The sequence below is a fragment of the Mastigoproctus giganteus genome, chromosome 5 (genome assembly GCF_048544385.1).
Source record: "Mastigoproctus giganteus isolate SK-2022 chromosome 5, ASM4854438v1, whole genome shotgun sequence".
Lineage (NCBI taxonomy): Eukaryota > Metazoa > Arthropoda > Arachnida > Uropygi > Thelyphonidae > Mastigoproctus > Mastigoproctus giganteus.
This window is the reverse complement of record NC_143579.1, coordinates 182,456,392-182,480,921: the sequence shown is the minus strand read 5'-3', so window position 1 is coordinate 182,480,921 and position 24,530 is coordinate 182,456,392. Positions and strand designations below refer to the sequence as shown.

The 24,530-nt window shown below is 37.2% G+C and overlaps 1 protein-coding gene across 2 annotated transcripts in view; it reads left to right on the top strand.

Annotated features, from left to right (window-relative positions):
• The window catches only part of LOC150085900 (putative E3 ubiquitin-protein ligase UBR7), a 234,275-nt gene that overhangs the window by 55,836 nt on the left and 153,909 nt on the right, over nt 1–24,530 (top strand). For both annotated transcript variants that reach the window (XM_090373565.1, XM_090373564.1), the window contains exon 3: nt 20,295–20,355. In XM_090373565.1, the coding sequence (XP_090229691.1) occupies nt 20,295–20,355 (61 nt within the window). The remainder of the gene's footprint in view (nt 1–20,294; nt 20,356–24,530) is intronic.

Genomic DNA, 24,530 nt, shown 5'->3' with positions numbered 1-24,530 from the left:
TACCACTTTTGATGTGAAAGGAATCACATAGTGAATAATTCGGACAACTGACATGAGCAGTGGTTGAATCAGCCGATATCTGGGATTCTGTCAGAAAAAGTACATGGGGTTTGGCAGACTGCAAGTGGAAATGGACATCGTTGAGATTAGAACTGAGACCACGTATATTTGTGAAATTAATGAGCAAGTTTTTGGGAGGTTTAATCTTTTTGCAGATAAGTTTGTTTTATTATTTTGACAATTTATAGTGTAATTGAAAGTGAGAAAAGGAGGTGAGGATATGCTGTAGGGAGTAATGAAATTTTTGGATATGGCGTACACATGGTAAGAATATACCCAGCTCCTTGAGTGACAATGCCTCCTGCATACACAATACTTGGACTCCCTTCAGTCACTATCTGACAGAGTAGAGGGTGTGAGATTATACAATAGCTGATCTGGAATTCTTCTAGAGAGTTAACAATGGATTTGGTAACTCTAGGAGAATTCTGTTTTAGAGCCGTACCCTCGAAATGTAAAGAAGATTGGATTTTGCCATGATGTCCATTATAACCTCAAAATATGTCAATCAAACTGAATGATAGAAGAGATGGAGTGGTTGGAGCTTTGCTGTGGAGACTAAATTTAATAAGCCTTCAATAAGCAAAGTGGTGGTATTGCATCAGTTGATGAGAATTGTCTACCGTCTAATATTGTCTGGTAACACAGAGTGGGCAGCATTCCTCCGTGTAGTTTGGGTACCACACCTCAAATCCTGCTTACATTGGTTCGCTCCTGAGTGATCACCTCCAATATGCTAGGTGCTGTATTTCAGGACTTGCACATGGAGGTTATACCCAGGGTTATTAGTATTAGTAATGGCCGCATGGTGCAAGAAAGCCTACGGCTTATCATCCTATGCGCTTCCCTTACCCGAAAGTACTATCCAGATGACCTTTGAATTTCCCCAAACTGTCGGCCTCTACCACCCATGAAGGCAACTTATTCCAGTAATTTATAACTCGCTGGCTAAAATAAAACTTCCTGCAGTCCAATCTAAACATTTCCCCTCGTAACTTGAATTTATGTCCCCTAGTTCTAGCATCATTTATAATCTTCAAAATTTCATCCTCATTCATTTTACTGATGCCTCTCAGAGCCTTAAACACCTCAATCAAATCTCTAAGGTGTCTAGTTTCCAAACTCTGCAACCCACATATTCGAAGTCTTTCTTCATAAGGACGCCCTTTTGCCGATCTCACCAGGGGAGTTACCCATCTTTGCACCCTTTCAAGAAGCTCAATGTCTTTCTTTAGGTGCGGTCTCCATACTTGAACACAGTATTCCAAGTGTGGTCTAACATAAGCCTTATATAATGGGATTATCACGTCCCTATCTCTACTTGCAAAAGTTCGATAGATCATCGATAGGATACCATGGGCCTTCCTTGCAACCTGTTTACAATGCTCAGAGAATTTCATGTCCGACCGTATCGTAACACCCAAGTCCCTTTCCTCCAGTACTGGGTTTAGTTGAACCCCAGCAAGTGAATAAGTTATATTGGGATTACTGTTGGATTAAAGCATAGCTGCCATTTTCCCGACCATTCCTGAAGTCTATCTAGGTCTCTCTGAAGAATCTGCAAATTTAGACATCGTGCCCTCTATCCCTTCATCAATGTCGTTTATGAAAATTAAAAACAACAGTGGTCCTAATACTGATCCTTGGGGAACCCCACTTCTTACATCAACCCAATCTGAGGAATAGCCATTTATCACAACCCTCTGCCACCCACCCATGAATAATCTAAGGATTTTCCCAGTGATTCCAACCTGTTCCAGCTTATAAAGCAACCGCTCATGTGGGACTGAGTCAAAAGCTTTGCTGAAATCTAAATAAACAATGTCGAAATTATTCCCTAAATCCAGCTCTTGAGTGACCCTTTCGAAATAGCGAACCAGATTTGTTAAACATGATTTTCCCTTTACAAAACCATGCTGAGTATCCTTGAGAATTTCAATTCGATCCAAATGATCCTGAATTCCACCCTTGATCATTGCCTCCATGATTTTCCCTACTACTGAAGTCAGTCTGACAGGTCGATAATTTCCAACTTCACTTTTAGAGCCACCCTTACGTATGGGAGATACATTTGCACTTTTCCAATCCAAGGGAATCTCCCCAGAGTCTAGTGATGCTCGCATAATTAGCCTCAATGGCTCAATGCATTCGCTTGCCCCCTCCCTTAAGATTATAGGGTATATTCCATCAACTCCAGGAGCCTTACTGGTCTGTAGGCTTGAAAGTTTTTTCATTAAATAATCTTGCGAAATTTCAATATCATTAATTACATATTTTTTAACTTCGCTCCCACAATTTCCCATTGCCACAAAAGGTTTTTCATTTGTAAATATCGATGCAAAATAACTGTTGAGTTCATCTGCAACGGCAGCTGGTGTATTTAATACTATCCCCTTTCCCTTACGTAAAGGTCCGATCTGGTTTGTCCTGCTCTTCTTGGCATTTATATATGTGAAGAATTCTTTATCCCCCCTCTTTGCTCTGTTTGCTAGTGATTTCTCATAAACTGCCTTTGCCTGTCGAACCTTTTCTGTGGCTATATTACACATCACCTTGTAACTGTTATAGGCTTCAGTACTTTTTATTGCCCTGTAACCTTTCCACGCCACCTTTTTCTGCTCAAGTAATGTGGCAACTTCACTATTCATCCAACTTGGAACCCTCCTCGTGGAGTATTTTTTTAATGGTATATATGCATTCAATGCATCTGTGATTAATGTTTTAAAAGCGTACCACAGTTCAAATGTATTCATTTTTTGGACGTTATCTACCCAGTTAATAGAGGCCATGTAGTACCTTAAGGCATCGTAATTTCCTTTTCTGAAATTAAAACCCATTCCTTTGCCTTTTACTTCTGCTACCTCTCTCGTCATCATCCACCGTAGAACTCCGTGATCACTTCCTGCTACTGGTTCCTCTACTGTCAGCCCTGTTATGTCATCTGATTCATGTGTGATGATGAGGTCTAGGATATTCTTTTCTCTAGTATTTTCCCTGACATGTTGATACAAATAACAGGCATCTAGTTGATTTAAAAATTTTGTTCCCCATGTCGAGTTTCCTTCCCATTTACTCCAATCAATTAGAGGCAAATTGAAATCACCCATAATAAGGCATTGACGCTTACTTGCCCATTCCATTTGCATGTAGAGGCTTTTGTCATAATCTTCACAATCACCTGGTCTGTAGATTACTCCTACTCGCATTATACCTTTGTTTCCAACTATCTCACACCATACAGACTCTATACTAGCATGTGAAATGTCTGAATCCGGGAAAGCTATCATCGCACTCAGGCTGCTTCTGATAAGAAGCATTACCCCACCACCCCTTCTATCTAACCTATCCTTCCTAAATACATTATACAAGCCGTACTGAAACTCATCATCCCCAATTTCTGGGTGCCACCACATCTCTGTAAGCCCTATTATGTCCGCGTTACTTGTTTTAACCAGCAGTTCGAATTCGCTCATTTTATTGACGACACTTCTAACGTTACTGTATAAACAATTAAGATTTACTGTTCTTGTATATTTAACAACCCTAACACAACCCTTGAAGTTTTTTAGGCTCTCTTCCCTGATATTAGCTACCCGCTCACGTGAAACGTTCTGCCCCCAGAACATCTAGATAATACGTCCAGTTGGGGTAACAGATAAGACTCTTGAGGTATGTGCAAGAGTTACTTTGACCAATATTATCAGATAAACGCGTGTCAGTATTACCCACATCCCCCCTAACTAGCAGTTTCCCTGAACCTTTAGGGTATCCTCAATAATACTGGCAAATATAATCAGTCCCGCCATCGTGAAAGTGCAAGCAGAGGATCTGTTTGTCACAGATGAACTGGACTTTGCCGAAATTAGGTCCGCTTGACTTGAGTGTCATCCAAATATCAGTTCCATCAGCGTTGGAGACTCCTAGCTAGCAAGCACAGTTTGACATATCTGAGAGAATGTCTGTGACAGCCCCAAATTTCACAAGGGTTTGCATACCATGATAATATATTTGACAAACTGAATGCACTTTATCCATGACACTTTGAGTGGCTAATGATAAAATCTCAGCATTCCAAGATAAAATTATTCTTTGGAGAAAGAGAGCTGAAGTAGGATAATATGATACCTTTGATACTGTTACTACTACATGTCTTGTTGAAAAAAATATCTCCGCAGAGTCAGACTTACAGAACACAATAATTGACCACTTCACTCAGCTGTTGATCTCTTTTGAAGAATGTTTTCCTGTCAAAGAAAATTTAAGATGAATAGCTAACCTTTCTTGATAAACCAAAACATTTCTGGCCTCTCCAAAAAAGAAGAAAAACTGATTGATAGCTCTTGTGAAATGTCACTCCAGGAAAAGTTTTTTAATGTTAAACTGTCTTGTTCTGGGCTAGTTTTTTGGACTCTTCCCTATTATAGCAGACAAAGCAGACTTATTTATTTGAATGTGGGTTTGCCAAATATTGTGATAGAAAATCAAAAAGGAGAAACAGACTTGATGCTTCAGCAGGCATTCACTGAATATCTGTCACTGCAGGTCTCATTAGATTCACTGATTAAGCCTATTTTTAATTTTTTAATTTGATATCTTAACAATAGTTACTTTTGGTTTTTTTTTTTTTTTTTTTTAGTTTAAAATTTTAAGAGTAATGGTTATTTTTTTTGGTTCCACTATAATACACATGCAAAAAACTGAAAAATGCCCCTTTCTTAAGTATTTTATGCCTATGATAATCGTAAGGGGTACCTGAGGACCTTGCCAAACTTCCAAGGATCGGAGGAGTACCTCGGCAAAAAAGATTGAAACCACTGATCTAGCTTAATCGTCTTCATTTCTGAGATACTAAGTGCTCTAAATTTATTGGGAAGAACAGGGAAGTTAGAGTCTGTTGTTGGTATCCATCTTGATGGCAATAATGTTTCTTTCAAAGCAAAAAATAAAAACTGAAATTGTTCCATATCTTTCAATGTTCTAAACCTTTGAAAATGGTTTAGGCTTTTTTGCATTTGGTTGTAACTAAAACCATTTAAAATGGCTTCTCCTTTTCATAGTTTTTATAGTCACTTTTTTAATCCAAAAGTAGATATACTTCTAACTTATTTGAAGTGGATTCTGAAGGCTTCTTCAATCCATGCTGCAATTAACCAATCTCAAGCAGAGCAGAGCAAGTAGGATTTTTCCATGAATTATCTTGGGTTTTTCTGCCTATACAATGCAAATTGTTATTGTTCCATGGACACACACTTGTATAAACATTACACAACAATGCACTATGGTCTGAGCTGCTGATGTTCCTAAAATTCAACAACAAAAGTGGATATATTGATATATGAATAATATATGTATCTGTATTATTTGTATATGAGTTGTGTATATAAATTCTATTAAAGCAAGTGTTTATTGTGTGTAAAATGGTTTTGATAATTAACTAGAATAATTTAATATACATTTCAAACTTAATTTGCTCTTCAACTTTATAAACACTTTATAACAAAAAATATCTATAGTAATAAGAAATAAGAATAAGCTATGTATTGTGAAAAAAAGAAGAAGAAAAAATGTGGAAGTGACAGGAGATTTTATGGATTTTGCTTGTTCCTTATCACTTTTATTCAACCTAAGGGCATGATATCAGAATTTGCAGATGATATAAAGGTCAGTAGAACAGTTAGTGATTGTTTCACTGCCAAGCTAAATGTCTTTAGGGCACCTTAGATAGATTTCAGAGATGGTCAGAAAAGTGGCAGCTATCTTTTAATGCAGCAAAAAGCAGGGTCAAAAAAGCACTTGGGAATAGCAACCCCAAAATAACTTACACAGTTAAGTTATTTTTGGGTAAAAACTGTAGAGGAAGAAAGAGATTTGCGAGTTACGATACAGTCAGACATGAAGTTCTCCAAGCAGTGTAGACGGCCAATGAAAAGGCAATAGCAACCTGTGATGTCCTTTCGATGATTTGTAAAACATTTGCTTGTAGAGATAGGGAAGTCATAATACCACTGATAAGGTAATTGTGGGACTGCACTTGGAATACTGTGTCCAAGTATAGAGACAGTACCTAAAAAGACATCAAGCTTCTTGAAAGGATCTTTAGACAGGCAGTGCACCTGGTGAGATTGGCAAAAGGGCACCTATGTGAGGAAAGACTTCAAATATGTGGGCTGTAGAGCTTAGAAACTAGATACTTTAGAGGAGATTTAATTGAGGTGTATAAGGCTCTGACCAGCGTAAGTAAAATGAACAACAGTGAAATTTTCATTGTTATAAATCGGCATTTCCCAAACTGGGGTCCGTAAACCACTTCCAGAGGTTCTGTGAAACAGACCCTCTGAAACTGGTCATATTTGTCTGATGAATTTGAGGTATTGCTCAAAACATCAAAGGCAGATATTGTTGGGATATCAGAGACGTGGTGTCACACAGATATAAGTAATGCGGAACTGGAATTTGGGGAATACAATGTGTATAGAAAGGATAGACAGGACAGGAGGGGAGGAGGGGTTATGCTATTAATTAAGAAACACAAAGTCCAAGGAAGTGAAGCCAGTCGACATCGATGGACAGGGCAGTGTCGAGTCAGTTTGGTGTGACATAAGCATAGAGAAATCAAAATTGAGAGTAGGAGTGTGCTATAGGCCTAATGACTCTGATGAGTATAATAAGATATTGTACAGGGAAATAGAGTGGGCCAGTAAATCAGAGAGTCTTATAATGGGGGATTTTAATTTCCCAGATATTGACTGGAATTTGTGGGTTGGTCACTCGCACACTAGCAAAGCTTTTGTGAATTTATTGGATGATTGTTTTCTATATCAGCATGTATGTGAGGCAACAAGAGGGAGCAATACTCCTGATCTGATTATCAGTAGTGATTTTTCATGCATTAAGAATCTGCAGATAAATGAACCACTAGGTGGCAGTAATCACAGTGTGTTGAAGTGGGATTTACTCAAGGAGGTAACTACCATCAGAGGTAAAGGGAAGGGTTTTTGTTTTCGTAAAGGCGACTATGATGGTCTGAGACAGTATTTAAATTCTATACAGTGGGACCAACTGATGATGTTACCAACAGCAAACTCAAAATGGGAAGCATTCAAGGAACTAACCTTGGAGGCTACCAGGCTTTACATACCAACTAAGAAATATTGTTCAAGGTTTAGGCCTAAATGGTTGTCAGATGAACTAATGAGACATGTGGCAGAGAAGAAAAATGCATGGGATACATACAAATTAATGGGTGACATGGAAGCCTATGGTAGATATAAGTTGGTCTGTAACCAAGTCACAAAGGAGATTAGGCAGGCAAAGGCAGACTACAAAAAATCCTTGGCAAAGGATGCAAAGAAAAACAGAAAAGAGTTCTTTACATATTTAAACTCGAGAAGGAAAGGGATGAATCAGATTGGTCCACTGGATATTGATGGTTCAACAGTTGAGGATCCTGCTCAGGTGGCTAACAATCTAAACGAGTATTTTGCATCTACATTCAAGCATGAGGAGTTATTCAGGAAGGAGAATGATGTAGGTAAAGTAAACATTGGCAGTGAGCTGGATGATTTTGTAATAACTGAGAGGAAAGTGGAGGAGAGATTGTTGAGGATAAACATAAAAAAGGCACCTGGGGTGGATGGGATCTATCCAGTTATATTAAAGGAGGCAGCAAAGGAAGTAAGCAAACCCCTAGCCATAATTATGAGAGCTTCTTTGGACTCAGGGGAGGTACCCATAGACTGGAGATGTGCAAATGTAACCCCAATTCACAAAGGAGGATCAAAGGCTGACACAAGTAATTATAGACCTGTTAGTTTAACTTCTGTTCCAGGAAAATTAATGGAGGCACTGGTTAAAGAAGCACTGCAGGATCATCTAGACAAGAATTCAGTTATAGCTCAGACGCAGCACGGTTTTGTTAAGGGCAGGTCTTGCCTGACCAATTTGATTGGATACTATGATGTAGTCACAAAAGAACTGGATGCAGGGCATAACTTTGATATTATATATTTGGATCTTAGAAAGGCTTTTGATACTGTTGCACATGGAAGACTGCTGCACAAATTGGAACAGTGTGGCATTGGAGGCAAATTGCTGCTATGGATAAGGGGATGGTTGAGTGGCAGAAGACAGAGAGTGGTAATCAATGGACACTGCTCAACGTGGACTAATGTTATTAGTGGAGTTCCTCAGGGTTCAGTGTTGGGTCCGTTGTTGTTTTCGGTGTTTATGAATGATATTGATGATGGGATATCAAGTTTAATGTCCAAGTTTGCAGATGATACAAAGGTTGGCAGGGTTGTTAAGGACACTACTGACGCTATGCTGCTGCAACAGGATCTGGAAAGGTTGAACAGATGGGCTGAGAGGTGGCAAATGAAGTTTAACATTGACAAATGTAAAGTACTACATATGGGAAACAGTAACCCTAGAGCAACGTATCAACTCTGCGGTACTAAACTGACAGTGGTGGAGAATGAAAAGGATCTGGGAGTAATTGTGCAGGCAGATATGAAGTTCTCTGAGCAGTGCAGACGAGCTGCAAGAGTAGCTCATGGTGTCTTGTCAATGATATACAGGAATTTTTCTAGCAGCGATAAGGAGGTGATTATTCCCTTGTATAAGGCAATGGTTAGGCCACATCTTGAGTACTGTATACATGTCTGGAGGCCTCATTTCAAGAAGGATGTAGAGCTGCTGGAATGGGTACAGAGAAGGGCAACAAGATTAGTGAATGGAACAAAGGGTTGCTCTTACGAAGAAAGGCTTAAGTTTTGCAAATTACAGAGTCTGGAGACTAGGCACCGGCGAGGTGATCTGATAGAGGTGTATAAGGCTTTGAATGGTTTGAGCATGCTCAATGCCAATGGGATTCTTCATCTTGCTCAGAATAATCACCTCAGAGGGCATAAATTCAAATTGAGGAAGGACGGATGTCGGATAGATGTGCGGAAATTTGCCTTTGGCCAGCGGGTGGTTGGTCGGTGGAACCGACTTCCATCACTTGTTGTTGAAGTTGATAGCCTAAACAAATTTAAAGCTCAACTGGACATGTATTTTGAACGAACGGAGGGGTGAAATGGGAGTGGTTTTTTTTTTTTTTTTTTTTTTTGGCTGATGCTGAATAAGCTTGCTTTCTTGCATCATATGCCTCTACTAATGCTAATGCTAATATTATTCGTTCTGTGTATAGCAAATTGATGATACATAAAGTTGTTATTATATACAGTAAACCCCCGCTATTCGCGGTATCTGTATTCGTTGTTTCGTTGATTTAATTCATTGATTTATTTCGTTGATCCGTATTCGCGGTCGCTGATTTAATATAAAATGAAACCTAAAAATGTGAATTTTAAAGCACCGTGAACATTTTCAGCCATAAAAAACATGGGCGTGGCTAAAATTATCTTTCCCTGTCAAAACAGCGCTTAGTGGGTGGGGGAGGAGAGGGGTGGCAAAATCGCGAGCGTGGATGTTTCTCGCTAATCCTTGTTCAGTATGTGTTATGCACTTGTCATGGAAGATTTTGTCGTTTGCTTTTAATTTATATGCTTATAAATTGAATAAATTTATCAATTTATAAATTCATATGCTTACAAAAGTGATAAATCTACCGTTTTGCAGTGTAAAACAGACTTTTTCGAGTGTGTTAATACAAGAAAATGACTTTATTGTTGACAAGTTCTTTCTAACCGGTACAAAAATATGGCTATGAATAACAAGGGAAATGTGAAAAGATCAAAGAAGGCGATGACATTAGAGAATAAAATTGAGTTATTAGATAAAATTTCTAATGGTGAAAGTGTCTTCTTGGTGGCAAAACATTATAAAATCAATGAGTCAACGGTACGATCAATCAAGAAATCTGAAGAAAAAATCCGCCATAAACATGCTAATTGTTTTCTTCTCTACTTTAAATCTGTGGATAGAAGACCGAACTCAAAATAAAATTCCATTAAGTTCACTCATCATTCGTGAAAAAGCAAAACTCCTTTATCAACACTAGCGAAACTGGTGTAGCACTGGCGGGATAAGTTTTTTTTTGCTAGCAAAGGCGCTGGTTTCCATTAAAAATTCCATTAAGTTCACTCATCATTCGTGAAAAAGCAAAACTCCTTTATCAACACTAGCGAAACTGGTGTAGCACTGGCGGGATAAGTTTTTTTTTTTGCTAGCAAAGGCGCTGGTTTGAAAGATTTGTTTGAAATTTCTAATAAATCCCGTATCTTACATTTTCACATGCATCTTTTCAATAAAAGCTTTTTTCATACTTTGCCCAAATAGTATTTGTCATTCTATATAATGCCTAGGTATTCTATACAATTCCTAGGGAAAGTATGTAAAATATTAAAATAAAACAGATATTTCATACTTTGCCTAAAAACATAAGGCATTGTATAGAAAGTGTGGCATAGTGCTTTTCACACTTTGCCGGTAACATATATACAAAATTTGTACCAATGCTAGGAGTTTGGTAAATAAATTTGAGGTGTTGCTCAAAACATCAAAGGCAGATATTGTTGGGATATCAGAGACGTAATAAGGAATGTAGAACTGGAATTTGGAGAGTACAATGTGTACAGGAAGGGAGGGAGGAGGGGTTATGCTATTACTTAAACACATAAAATCCAAGGAAGTGCAGCCAGTCAACATCGCTGGACATCGAGTCAATTTGGTGTGACATAAGCATTGGGAGATCAAAATTGAGAGTAGGAGTGTGTTAAAGGCCTAATGACTGATAAGTATAATAAGAAACTGTACTGGACTTAGAGGGGGAACATGTATTCTGTGTGTTATCGGACACTCGGTCTAAAACACTGATGGATCCAATATCTTTCTATTACAGAAGATTTAGGAGAAGTCTGGTTGGCCTGCTTCCCTAAAATCCACTCATGCACACCTTCTCGATGGTAAGCCCTGTTACGTCACTTAGGTGGCAACGAATGTGTAGAGTGGTTCTCTTTAAGACGCCTGGTCAGCGTGAAGAGGAAAAGACCAAACCCTCCAGCACATGACAGCATGACGAAACAAATGGTCCTCAGTCCCCAGCGGCTTTCACTCCCCATCTTAGGGCAACGAGAGGATCAGAGTGGAAGCAGAGGGTGCTAAGAATCTCTGGGTACGACCATTCTACCATGCACAGAAACTGAACTTGGCCTGTTACAACGTAAGATCGCTCATCAGTGAAGACAGGATATTAGAGCTGGAAAAGGAATTAGAAAATGTGAATCGGAATATCATTGGTTTGGCTGAAACAACAAGAAGAAATGAATCATTTATAAGTTTATCAAGTGGAAATCTGCTGTACACAAATGGAAACAGTGAAAGGAGCAAAGGTGGAGTTGGCTTTTTGGTCCAAAAAGATATAAAAAACAACGTTTTGGAATTTAAAAGTACATCACCAAGGGTGTCAAGACTAATACTCAAGATTTCTAAGAGGTACAAGCTAAAGGTTATGATTTATGCACCAACATCGAGCCATGACAGTGAAGAGGTTAAAGAAATGTACACCGAAATTGAAAGTCTTCTAGATGAGCAGAAAACCCACTACACTATTATTATGGGGGACTTCAATGCTAAGGTTGGAAAAAGACAAAACAGCACAGTAAGGGGAACTATAGGAAATTTTGGAATTGGTGAAAGAAATGAAAGAGGTGAAAGACTTCTGGAATTTACGAAATCTTAAGGATTATCAGTAATGAACACTTTTTTCAAGAAAAGGGTGGACATGGAAGAGTCCAAATGGATTAACAACTAATGAAATCGACTTCATCCTCACTAACAGAAGATACATCGTGAATGATGTTACCGTCCTGAATAAAGTAAGTGTTGGAAGTGATTGCAGAATGGTAAGATGCACACTTGATATAGATGTAGGAAAAAAAAGGAAAAAACTGACTCGAGTAAATAATACGAAGGTCTTTGAGATAACAGAAGAGGAGAAAAAGCAGTATGTACTGGAACTTAAGAACAAGTTTGAGCTTCTGCAGACTTTTCAGGACCAAGATATCGATGAGGAATATTACAACTTTCTGAAAGTGATAAAGCACAAGAAACCTATAGGGAAAAAGAAATCCAAAGAAGAAAAAATTAGTCAAGAAACACTTGTTATGATGAACCGAAGGCGACAAATGAAGAGCAAGATAACACTGACAAGGAGAAAATTGAGTATGAGTTACGCAAAGCCATTAGAAAGAGACTCGGAGAGGACATAAGCAGATTTAACACAAGAAAAGTAGAACAAGCATTAAGGGAAAACAAAGGACTTAAATGAGCAGTAACACAGAAAGACAAATGAAACTGAAGAATAGCGATGATATACTTATAAATAGCAGAGAAGGCGTAATTCAAATAGCAGAAGACTACTATAGAGAATTATACAAGGAGCGAGGGAATGATGCCAGCAGTAGGGAAGATGGATTGCAAATTAGTAACACATACGACATACCCGATATTCTTCCTGATGAGGTAGAACATGCATTGAAGAAAATGAAGAATCAAAGCCCCGGGGGAAGATGAAGTTACATCTTCCCCCGGGGCTTTGATGCAAATGCAAATTGTTAGAGTTGTTAAAATTGGGAGGAAGAGACATAACACAAAAACTGGCAAGGCTCTTCACAAAATGCATTAGAAAAGGCGTGACGCCTAAGGAGTGGAATTATGCAATCATAGTTTTGCTGCATAAGAAAGGAGATAAATCAGAAATTGGAAATTATAGACCAATTAGCTTGTTATCCCACATCTACAAGATGTTCAAAACTAACAGATTAGAAAGAATACTTGATGAGAATCGACCTAAAGAGCAAGCTGGCTTTAGTACAGGAATCTCAAATATGGATCACCTTCACGTAATATTATTATTATTATTATTTATTATTATTAGCCATATGGTACAAGGAAGCCTGAGGCTTATGCTGCACCAGCCAAAAAAAAAAAAAAAAAAAATTCCCCGAGTTGCCCCCTGTGTGTGAGAGAGAGAGAGAGAGAGAGAGAGAGAAGTAGAAAGGCATCACCAAGAAAGAGAAGAATGATGATATCTAGCTCAGGACCCTGGGTTTGCCAAGCCCATACTCACCAGATGTGAGCCCCCGGGGTTAATATCACAGCTAATGGAGAAAGCAAATGAATGTAAAACACCATTATGCCTGTCATTTGTGGATTATGAAGGCATTTGACTCCATACAGCATAAGGCAATGTTTCGGGCACTATATGGTGGGACCAACTGATGATGTTACCGACTGCAAATTCAAAATGAGAGGCATTCAAAGAATTTATCTTGGAAGCTACTAGGCTTTACATACCAACTAAGAAATATTGTTTAAGGTTTAGGCCTAAATGGATGTCAGATGAACTAATGAGACATATGGCAGAGAAGAAAAATGCATGGGATAAATATAAATTAATGGTGACATGGAAGCCTCTGATAGATATAAGCTGGATTGTTGTTGTTGTTTGTTATTTAGGAGCATTAGCAACTAAGCCCATATTGCTCTGGGAATATGCGGTGGTCATTCCCCCTTTCCGCATCCTCCGTATTTGGTGGTGACGGGCTCGAACCCCGGTCTAATCAAGAAGCGTGTGCTACGCACTGCTGCTCCTTCACACCTGGCTACGGAGGTGCCAATATAAACTGGTCTGTAACCAAGTCACAAAGGAGATTAGGCAGGCAAAGGCAGATTGTGAGAAATCTTTGGAAAAGGATGCAAAGAAACACAACAAAGATTTCTTTACCTATGTAAACTCTAGAAGAAAAGGGATGAATCAGATTGATCCACTGGATATTGATGGTTCAACTGTTGACGATCCTGCTCAGATGGCTAACAAACTAAATGAGTATTTTGCATCTACATTCATACATGAGTTATTCAGGGAGGGGAATGCCGGAGGTGAATTAAACTTTGGCAGTCAGCTAGATGATTTTGTAATAACTGAGAGGAAAGTGGAGGAGAAATTGTTGAAGATAAACATAAAAAAGGCACCCGGGGGTGGACGGGATTTATCCAGTTATATTAAAGGAGGCAGCAAAGGAAGTAAACAAACCCGTAGCCATAATTATGAGAGCTTCTTTGGACTCAGGGGAGGTACCCATGGACTGGAGATGTGCAAATGTGACCCCAATTCACAAAGGAGGATAAATGGGCGACACAAGTAATTATAGACCTGTTAGTTTAACGTCTGTTCCAGGAAAATTAATGGAGGCACTGGTTAAAGAAGCACTGCAGGATCATCTAGACAAGACTTCAGTTATAGCTCAGATACAGCATGGTTTTGTTAAGGGGAAGTCTTGTCGGACTAAACTGATTGGATACTATGATGTAGTCACAAAGGAACTGGATGCAAAGAATAACTTTGATATCATATATTTGGATCTTAGAAAAGACTTTGATACTGTTGCACATGGAAGACTGCTATACAAATGGAGCAGTGTGGCATTGGGGGCAAATTGCTGCTATGGATAAAGGGATAGTTGAGGGGAGAAGACAGAGAGTGGTAATCAATGGACACTGCTCATCGTGGACTAATGTTATTAGTGGAGGCCCTCAGGGTTCAGTGTTGGGTCCATTGTTGTTTTCTCTATTTATAAATGATATTGATGATGGTATATCAAGCTTAATGTCCAAGTTTGTAGACGATACGAAGGTTGGCAGGGTTGTTATGGAGATTAATGACAGTAGGCTGCTGCAACAGGTTCTAGAAAAGTTGAGCAGATGGGCTGAGAGGTGGCAAAGGAAGGTTAACATTGACAAATGTAAAGTACTACATATCGGTAGAAGTAACCCCAGAGAAACGTACCAACTGTGTGGTAGTACACATAAGTTGTTAGAAAACGAAAAAGATCTGGGAGTAATTGTGTAGTCAGATAAGAAGTTTTCTGAGCAATGCAGACAGGCTGTCAGGGTAGGTCATGGGGTTTTGTCAATGATATATAGAAATTTTTCTAGCAGGGATAAGGAGGTGATTATTCCATTGTATAAGGCAATGGTCAGGCCACACCTTGAGTACTATATACAGGTCTGGAGGCCTTATTTTAAGAAGGATGTAGAGCTGTTGGAACGAGTACAGAGAAGGCCAGCAAGATTAGTGAAGGGAACGAAGGTTTGCTCTTATAAAGAAAGGCTTAAGTTTTGCAAATTACAGTGCCTGGAGACTAGGCACCTGCGAGGTGACCTGATTGAGGTGTATAAAGGCTTGAATGGTTTGAGCATGCTCAATGCTGATGGGATTCTTGCTCTTGCTCATAATAATCACAAATTGAGGAAAGACAGTTGTAGGATAGATGTGCAGAAGTTCGCCTTTAGCCAGCAGGTAGTTGGTTGGTGGAACAGACTTCAATCTTTTATTGTGGAAGTTGATAGCCTAAATAAATTTAAGGCTGAGCTGGACGGGTATTTGGAACTAACGGAGGGGTGAAATGGGAGTGGGTTTTTTGGCTGATGCTGCATAAGCTTGCGTTTTTGCATTATATGCTTACTAATGCTAATGCATTCAATGCTATACATGAAAAATATATCAAAGCAATTACCGCACCATTTCTTGCTTATTATACAAATATACATTTTATGCATCATCTTGCCCAGCAGTGTTATTGAAAAAGGGGTACCTGCTTGGGTGGTACTAATTAGCTGAATTTTACTGAAAAATTCAAAACTTTTTTAGGAAATATTGTTTCCTGACATGGAGTTGTTCTGAGCTGCACAGTGCTGTTTCCAGTTTAGTTTTGGTTTACATATTTTTTTGTGTACAGTTTGTGTAGGTAGTTTCAACCCCCCCCCCCTTTTTTTTTAATGGCCTCAACGGGATCAACCGAGTTAGCAATTGCTACTAATACAAAGTGGAAAAGCTATGAACTAAACTTTGTTGGAAACTAAATTAGACATATAAAAAGACCACATTCTGATGAGTGCTTGATTTTCACCATTTAGTGATTTTGAGTGATTTGAAAATAAACACTATCAAACTGTTATTGCCTACAGGTATATTTCAAGTTTTTGAGAGAGTGGTATACACGAATCACTCAATTTGGGGCAAAAAAGTAGCACAGCCAATGTGAGAGAAAGCAGGTCCATCATGGTAGTACAGCTCACAGTCTATGCACAGTCACACTGTGTTTTCACAAGCTTACTGGTAACTAATATTAAGCAATATTCACTTACTACCTGCGTAATGCACATTGCATGATAGTAGCATCCCTCCAAGAAGTAAACTACTGCTTATAAACTCTCTGATATGCCTTAGCACATGAATAGCATTGACATACCTTGTGAGTACCTTACATACATTCCCTACTCACATTACAGCCCCCATCATTCATTATAACTTCTTCCCACAGTGTATGCAGTGATGCCCATGGTCACTGCATTGGTGAACACTGAAATACACTGTATATAAGATTCCATAATTTTAAGGTAGGATTTCTTGAATTTTATTGAATATATACTGTATTTATATTTTATTGCATAATTTATGCATTTAAAATTTATATTTAAAGCTTTAAATGGTCTGATATTGTTATGCAGAAAAATAATCCCTAAAAATCGACTAGAAACATTGGTTAACATCAACAATTAAATTTGTTTACAGTATATTCTATGGATAAATCTTGCAAGCTGATCATACTGCATTTAATTTACATGTTTAATAAAATACATGTGGTATAATGGGTTTCTGTGATCCACATATTTAAAACAGCAGGAAAATTTAAAACGAATTGAAGTCTTAAAATTTTAGACAAAAAAAAAGTATATAAAAGAGTGCTTGGTCACAAAAGCACATGAAAGGATAAGATGGTCCTTCCAATTTCTTATAATTTCACTAAAGAATTAACTTTTATTTCATAAAATTAATGCTACCATCCAATTTTATAGCGATGATCGACAAACTGAGTTAAAATAAATTTATTGAAATAAATAAATAAATAATATATACATAAAATGCTAAAACATAGATAAAATATAAAATAAACTAGTCTGAGGAAGAGGAACAATCCCATCAGCATTCAGCTTGCTCAACCCATTCAAAGACTTATACACCTCAATCAGATCACCTCGCAGGTGCCTACTCTCCAGGTGCTGCAATATGCAGAACTTAAGCCTTTCTTGGTAAGAGCACCCCTTTGTTCCCCTCACCAATCTTGTTGCCCTTCTTTGTACTTGTTCTAGCAACTCTAAATCGTTCCTAAAATGAGGCCTCCAGACCTGTACACAGTACTCTAGGTGTGGCCTGATCCTTTCGTTCGAAAGTGTCAGGCCACACCTAGAAAGCGTCAAGCAAAATTCCTATATCATTGACAAGACTCCATGACCTGCCCCGGCAACCCCTCTGCACTGCTCTGCAAACTTTATATTTGACTGCACAATTACCCCCCCCCCCAGGTATTTTTCACTTTCCACTTCCCTGAGTGTAGTACCACACAGTTGGTACGCTTATCTTCGATTATTGCTACCCATATGCAGTACTTTGCATTTGTCAATGTTAAACTTCAGTTGCCACTTCTCAGTCCATTTTCTCAACTTATCTAGATCCAGTTGGAGTAGCATACTGTCTTTAATGTCGTTAACAACCCTGCCAACCTTTGTATCATCTGAAATCTTGGACATTAAACCTGATATACCTTCATCAATATCACTGATAAATATACAAAACAATGATGGGCCCAACACCGAACCCTGGGGAACTCCACTAATAACATTTGTCCACGAGGAGCAGTTTCCATTGATTACCACTCTCTGTCGTCTCCCACTCAACCATCCCTTTATCCATTGTAGCAACTTACCCATAATGCCATACCTCTCCAATTTGTACAGCAGTCTTCCATGTGCAACAGTATCAAAAGCTTTCCTGAAATCCAAGTATGATATCAAAATTATTTTTGGCATTCAGTTCCTTTGTGACGACATCATAAGATCTAATCAAATTGGTCAGACAAGACCTCCCTCTAACAAACCCATGCTGTGTCTTAACTATTACTGCAGCCTTGTCTAGATGATCCTGCAATGCTTCTTTAACCAGTGATTCCATTATTTTCCCCAGAACACAAGTTAAACTAATAGGTCTGTAGTTACTTGTGTCACCTTTTGAACCTCCCCTTTGTGAATTGGTGATACATTTGCACACCTCCAGTCCATGGAGATCTCCCCTGAGTCCAAGGAAGCTTTCATAATTATGGCTAAATTACGAGAGAATTGTTGGTTACAACAGCAAAAGTCAGCTGAGCTTGATCATGCATCACTTTTCACAAAATAGCATTAACTGTTTTGTAATTATTTGGCTCTAACTGTCAATAGTTAACTTTATAGAATATCCAAAAGTAAAAAATAAAGCAAAGGAATTTAGAAAAACAGCCAAGTTCATGGAATCTTGAAGAAAGTGTCTTAATTTGTGGAAGCTACAACTTTTGCACAATCTACAAAAAGTTTACTGCCCTACCAATGAGAGACCAGTAAAGCCCCGAAACAGGCTGTTATGATAGTGTTTCATCTTTTAAATCAGCGTTTCATAAACTGTTTTAGTCGCGGAATAATTTTGATCTCACAATATATTTATAGAACACTTCGAAACAAAAGTTTAGCGGGAGTCAAATACCTGTTTACTAATATTTTATTACATATGAAGCACTGTCATCAGAGCATCTTGATTTCATAACATGTAAAGCCGAAATTCAAATAACTGCCATCATACTTTCGTTTTGGTCTTTTATTAGTTGGTTCCTGTTTTTTCACTTCGGATTTTTGGTGAACAAAAGGCTGCAATTGTTCATCCTCACTTTGAAGTGAGATAATATTGTGTTTGTTTTCATCGACCACAGTTGCACTACTAGAAGTACTTGCTTCTCGTTTTAAAGTTAAATTTTTCAACCACAAACCCATGGTCATTTATTTTAATACTAATATTTCAAAAAACTCATAATTATCAAAAAAAATATATAAAGGAAGTGAGTTTAATAGTTTTGTTATGATTTTGGTTCGCTTCCCCCCCTCTCATTCAACCCGTGTATTCCAGGCTAAATCGCATTCGAATGACATTAGATCACTACATTGCTACTTTTTCTTAGATGTCATTACCTCTGTGCATACTTCTCTATGCAAAAGCCTGCCAAAATAAAGTGTTCCACGGTCTATATGATTATTAGTCTATGCCAGTATATTAATAATTGAAAAAATAATAATAATAATAAAATTAAAAATTATAACGATAAAAAAGTGGTGTATGCTACAAATATGCAAAATGTATATATTTTATTTTACTTTTTTAATTATTAATTACGATTTTTCACAGAACACAGTTTGGGAAATGCTGTTTTAAGTAAATGGCAGTTAACATTTTGGCATTGCCATTCATTTGAAAATAGTTCAATATGAGGGAACTTCTTATGAAGGTAAAATTTGCTCTGCTGTGAATGATAACACCATTCCATTAAGTAAGCAGTTTAAATCCTGCTTGGTCAAAAAAACATGAACAGATATGTTTCTTATAATTTAAGCAAACCCAAATAGCATTCCCCTTTTATAATTTTGTAGCTCTGTGTACAGTTAACTTTCGTTTGCATAAAATATCCAAAAGTGAAATTTATACTTTGTGAGATATTGTGATTTAGAGAAAATTTGTGATTTGTGAATTTACAAATAGCAAGTTTTTAAATACCTAGGAAAGATTATTTGTACATCTTTGCATAACAGTTTTGTTTTCATTCTTCTGCAACAAAATCTGAATTTCATTAGTTGTAGAAAAGACATTTCTTTTTTTCACACATGGCAAATCCTCTGATCAATGAGTATTGGTTTGCCATTAATTCTCATCAGAAGTAAGTAGTCAGAACTACAAGGCCGACCGGGCTAGCCGAGTGGGTAAAGTACCTGCCCGGCAACCCAAAGGTCGCGGGTTCGATTCCCGCCTCGGGCTTGGATCAAAGTACTGCAAAAAAATCTTGGGAGGTGCAATATGGCCTCAGAAGCCGATGCGCCAACAACTACCAAATCAAAAAAAAAAAAAAAAAAAAGAAAGAACTACAAGGCATAATTTTCAAAAAATTCATATGTGAATAATACTGCATAAAATACTAGGCAGCTCCATGCAAATTTTAGGTGACCTGGTACGAGGGATTTGTTTTGCCTTAATTATTATTTTCATCATTTTTTTTTTATTACCAGGCATTTTTCACTTATTCAGTATATATTGTTATAATTCAGTATTACAGTACATATACTGAATAATTAAGTTTTCAGTATTTTCTTTGCAGAGATTTCCGATGTGATTGTGGTAATTCAAAATTTCCTCAAAATCGATGCCACTTATATTTTGTAAGTACATAACTTAATTTCAGTTTAGCCCATAATTTTGTAGTGAATAATATATATAAATATTTTTTTTTTTTTTTTTTTGCTATAATCAAACTTTTCTCTTTTGACACTTCTAATCAAATATTTTCTTGAATACCATTTTTTAAGCAATGAAAAAGGGTAGAAAAATTTATTTCCTACCAGCTGCACGAGTTCTGATTTTTCTGCCTTTTGAATTATTTATAGTTTTTTACAAATTATGAAACTGCATGCCTTTAGTACTCACGTTTTTTTCACAATAAACAGAGTGGCAAAAAAAAGTAATGAAACTGAATAAAAAAAAAAATATATATATATATATATATTATATGTACATATACATGCACATAGATGAAATTAGAAAGAATTAATAGAAAATACAAAAAGATGGAGAACTATTTAACACAAGTAAGAAAAAGAAAAGAATGAGAAATATAAAGAAAAAGAATATTAAGAACCAACAAATAAAAAAATTGTAAAATTATATAAAATTAAAGGACTAGAAAGGAATAGCGAAAGCTTAAAAAGCGGTACTCACCTTGAAATTAATCTGCGATGGTTTACTTAGGAAGCGTGGTTAATGTTTAAGTTGAATTGTTGAATTGAAAATTAAAAGGGAGGGAAGTAGATAAAAGTTGACTGAGTTAAATAGGCGCAAGGAAATAGAAGTGTACACATCCAATCCTTGGTTGTCATCGAAATAAAGAGAAGAAGGAATGATTAAAAACTATGTAAGTGAATCCGATGAAGCCAATAGTCTTTACGAGGACTTTCGTTAGTTAGAGAACGTCTTCAGTTGGCAATGTGTGGGGAGAGAACGCGCGTGATATTTTAAGAATAAAAAATTATACTCTCGTGATGCCTTTTTTGACATGTGGGAACTTTAATCTCGAGAGGTTCCAAATTGGGGAAAGATTGAAGGGGAGTTTAGAATTTAGAATTTTGAGGTTAGAGTGGTGCTTGTACCATTCAATAACTAGGGCTTCATATTGGAGTATTCTGTAACTGGATTTTAGTTTAATGATTGAAATGGCAGAGTCGATGAGCGGGTTGTGGTTGTGAGTCTGGGCATGAGTTGTAAGTTCTGTGACAGATTGGTTGGACATGAGACTATGAAAATGGTAGTATGCACGGGTATTGGATGTTTTTGATGAGCCAAATTTAGTAGTGGTACTTCCGATATAACATGTGTTGCAGTTTGGTTGACAATTGATGAGGTATATAATATTATTAAGGTCGTTTGTAGGATATTTGTATGAGTCTTTATAGGTGCTGAAGAAGGATCCTAATTTGTTGTAGGTGGAAAAAACAAGGGAGATATCAGTGTTGTTAAATAGGCGTCGGAACTGTCCTGCTAGTTCATTGTGGTAAGGGAGGACTATGCGGATGTTTGTTTTATTTTTGTCTTTGGTTGGGGTGTTAGATTTAATTTTATTTTTAGCGTTAAGGATTGTATTTAAAATAAGTTGGTGGGGGTAACCTCTGGATATAAATTTGTCGGTGATATACTGTATTTCATTGTGAAGGTCAGTGGGTAAGGAACTGTACTTTAGTGCATTGTGAATTTGGTTATATAAAACTGCCTTTTTAGTGTTTAGAGGGTGATGAGAAGCAAAATCCAATTTTAATTTTTTCACATTCTTTATTCTCTCTGATGCCTTTAGACATGTCTAATAATCATAAAAAAACTCAATTAACCAGTATACTCATCAAATATTTTTCCAATAAGTTACACATTGCCTTTTTACAAAAATGCCTCCACCACAATATCATCCCTAAATTTGCCCGCATTTTTCCTAAAAATAATTGCAAAAAATATCCCCATATCATACACCGCACATCTATTATGATCATCCGTGAAGAAATCAGGAAGAGATATAACAAAAAATATAGCCTTTTAAATAGTATACACCAACTCAGATTTTACCTTAAAAAAGAAATGACCCCTCATGCCTGGATCGAGTTCACCAACAAAAACAATATACGTATTAATGCTACCAACCAAGAAATAACACAAAGACATAATAAAAAATGGAATTCCCTTACGACTCGTTCCCCCACAAAAATCACCACTGTTAACCTCTCTTCCAAATCCTTTACACCCGCTGAACTTTCTGGCCTGGAATATGGCTTTAATTTTGCCATCAAAAATCAACATTACCCTATAAAAGACTGCATCGTTGAACTCCAGTCCAAACTCGAACATCATCCCGATAAATGGCGCCTAATGCACCAAACAAATAGTATTATTAATACCAAACTTTCTTCCTGCTCTAATATAAAAAAACAACAGCTTATGGATTTACACAAACTCAGTAAAAATTCTAACGTTATTATTCAAAAAGCTGATAAAGGTGATACGATCGTTATAATAGATAAAGACATCTACACCGAAAAATTAGAATCCATCTTAGCAGACCCAAACACATACATAAATGTTAATAACCATAACATCACAAGACTCAAAAATAAACTCGATATAATTCTCAGGAAACTCAGGCAAAATAAGGAAATCAACCTTTCCACACTACAGCAAATTGGAATTCGCAATAACATCCTCCCCCACATGTTTGGGATTATCAAGTTACACAAAGCTGACCACCCTTTAAGACCAATTGTATCATACAGCAATTCAGCTTTCGCTAATTTATCCTCCTTCCTGGTTAAAATCATAACCCCCCTTACTAAATTTTCCACATTCAAGATCAATAACACCAATCAAGCTTTTCAAAAAATTAATAATATCACAATATCCGATACAGACATCCTAGCTTCCTATGACGTTACTTCTCTTTACACGAATGTCCATATCCCATTTACTTTACAAGCCCTACGCAAATTCTTAGAAACAGACGATACCTTAACAAAACGTACCTCCCTTTCTATAGACCATATCCTTGAACTCACCACCCTTCTATTAGAAGCAAGATTTTTTAGATTCAACAAAAAAATCTTTCAACAAATATTTGGCTTACCAATGGGACTAGGGATTTCAGCCCCATTATCTGAAATCTACCTAGCCGCCATTGAAAGCCAAATTCTACACCCCTTTCCCCCTGAACTAAAACTATACATGCGCTATGCCGACGACATTCTTGTAATAGGCAACAGATCCATTATTGATAACCTCTTCATAAAACTTAACTCTGTACACGATAGACTTAAATTCACCCTTGAAATTGGACAAAATAATCAGATTAATTTCCTTAATCTTACTATCTATATAACAGGCACAAAATTAAATACGAAAATTTTCAGGAAAAATACAAACACCGGTAAATACTTACATTTTGCTTCTCATCACCCTCTAAACACTAAAAAGGCAGTTTTATATAACCAAATTCACAATGCACTAAAGTACAGTTCCTTACCCACTGACCTTCACAATGAAATACAGTATATCACCGACAAATTTATATCCAGAGGTTACCCCCACCAACTTATTTTAAATACAATCCTTAACGCTAAAAATAAAATTAAATCTAACACCCCAACCAAAGACAAAAATAAAACAAACATCCGCATAGTCCTCCCTTACCACAATGAACTAGCAGGACAGTTCCGACGCCTATTTAACAACACTGATATCTCCCTTGTTTTTTCCACCTACAACAAATTAGGATCCTTCTTCAGCACCTATAAAGACTCATACAAATATCCTACAAACGACCTTAATAATATTATATACCTCATCAATTGTCAACCAAACTGCAACACATGTTATATCGGAAGTACCACTACTAAATTTGGCTCATCAAAAACATCCAATACCCGTGCATACTACCATTTTCATAGTCTCATGTCCAACCAATCTGTCACAGAACTTACAACTCATGCCCAGACTCACAACCACAACCCGCTCATCGACTCTGCCATTTCAATCATTAAACTAAAATCCAGTTACAGAATACTCCAATATGAAGCCCTAGTTATTGAATGGTACAAGCACCACTCTAACCTCAAAATTCTAAATTCTAAACTCCCCTTCAATCTTTCCCCAATTTGGAACCTCTCGAGATTAAAGTTCCCACATGTCAAAAAAGGCATCACGAGAGTATAATTTTTTATTCTTAAAATATCACGCGCGTTCTCTCCCCACACATTGCCAACTGAAGACGTTCTCTAACTAACGAAAGTCCTCGTAAAGACTATTGGCT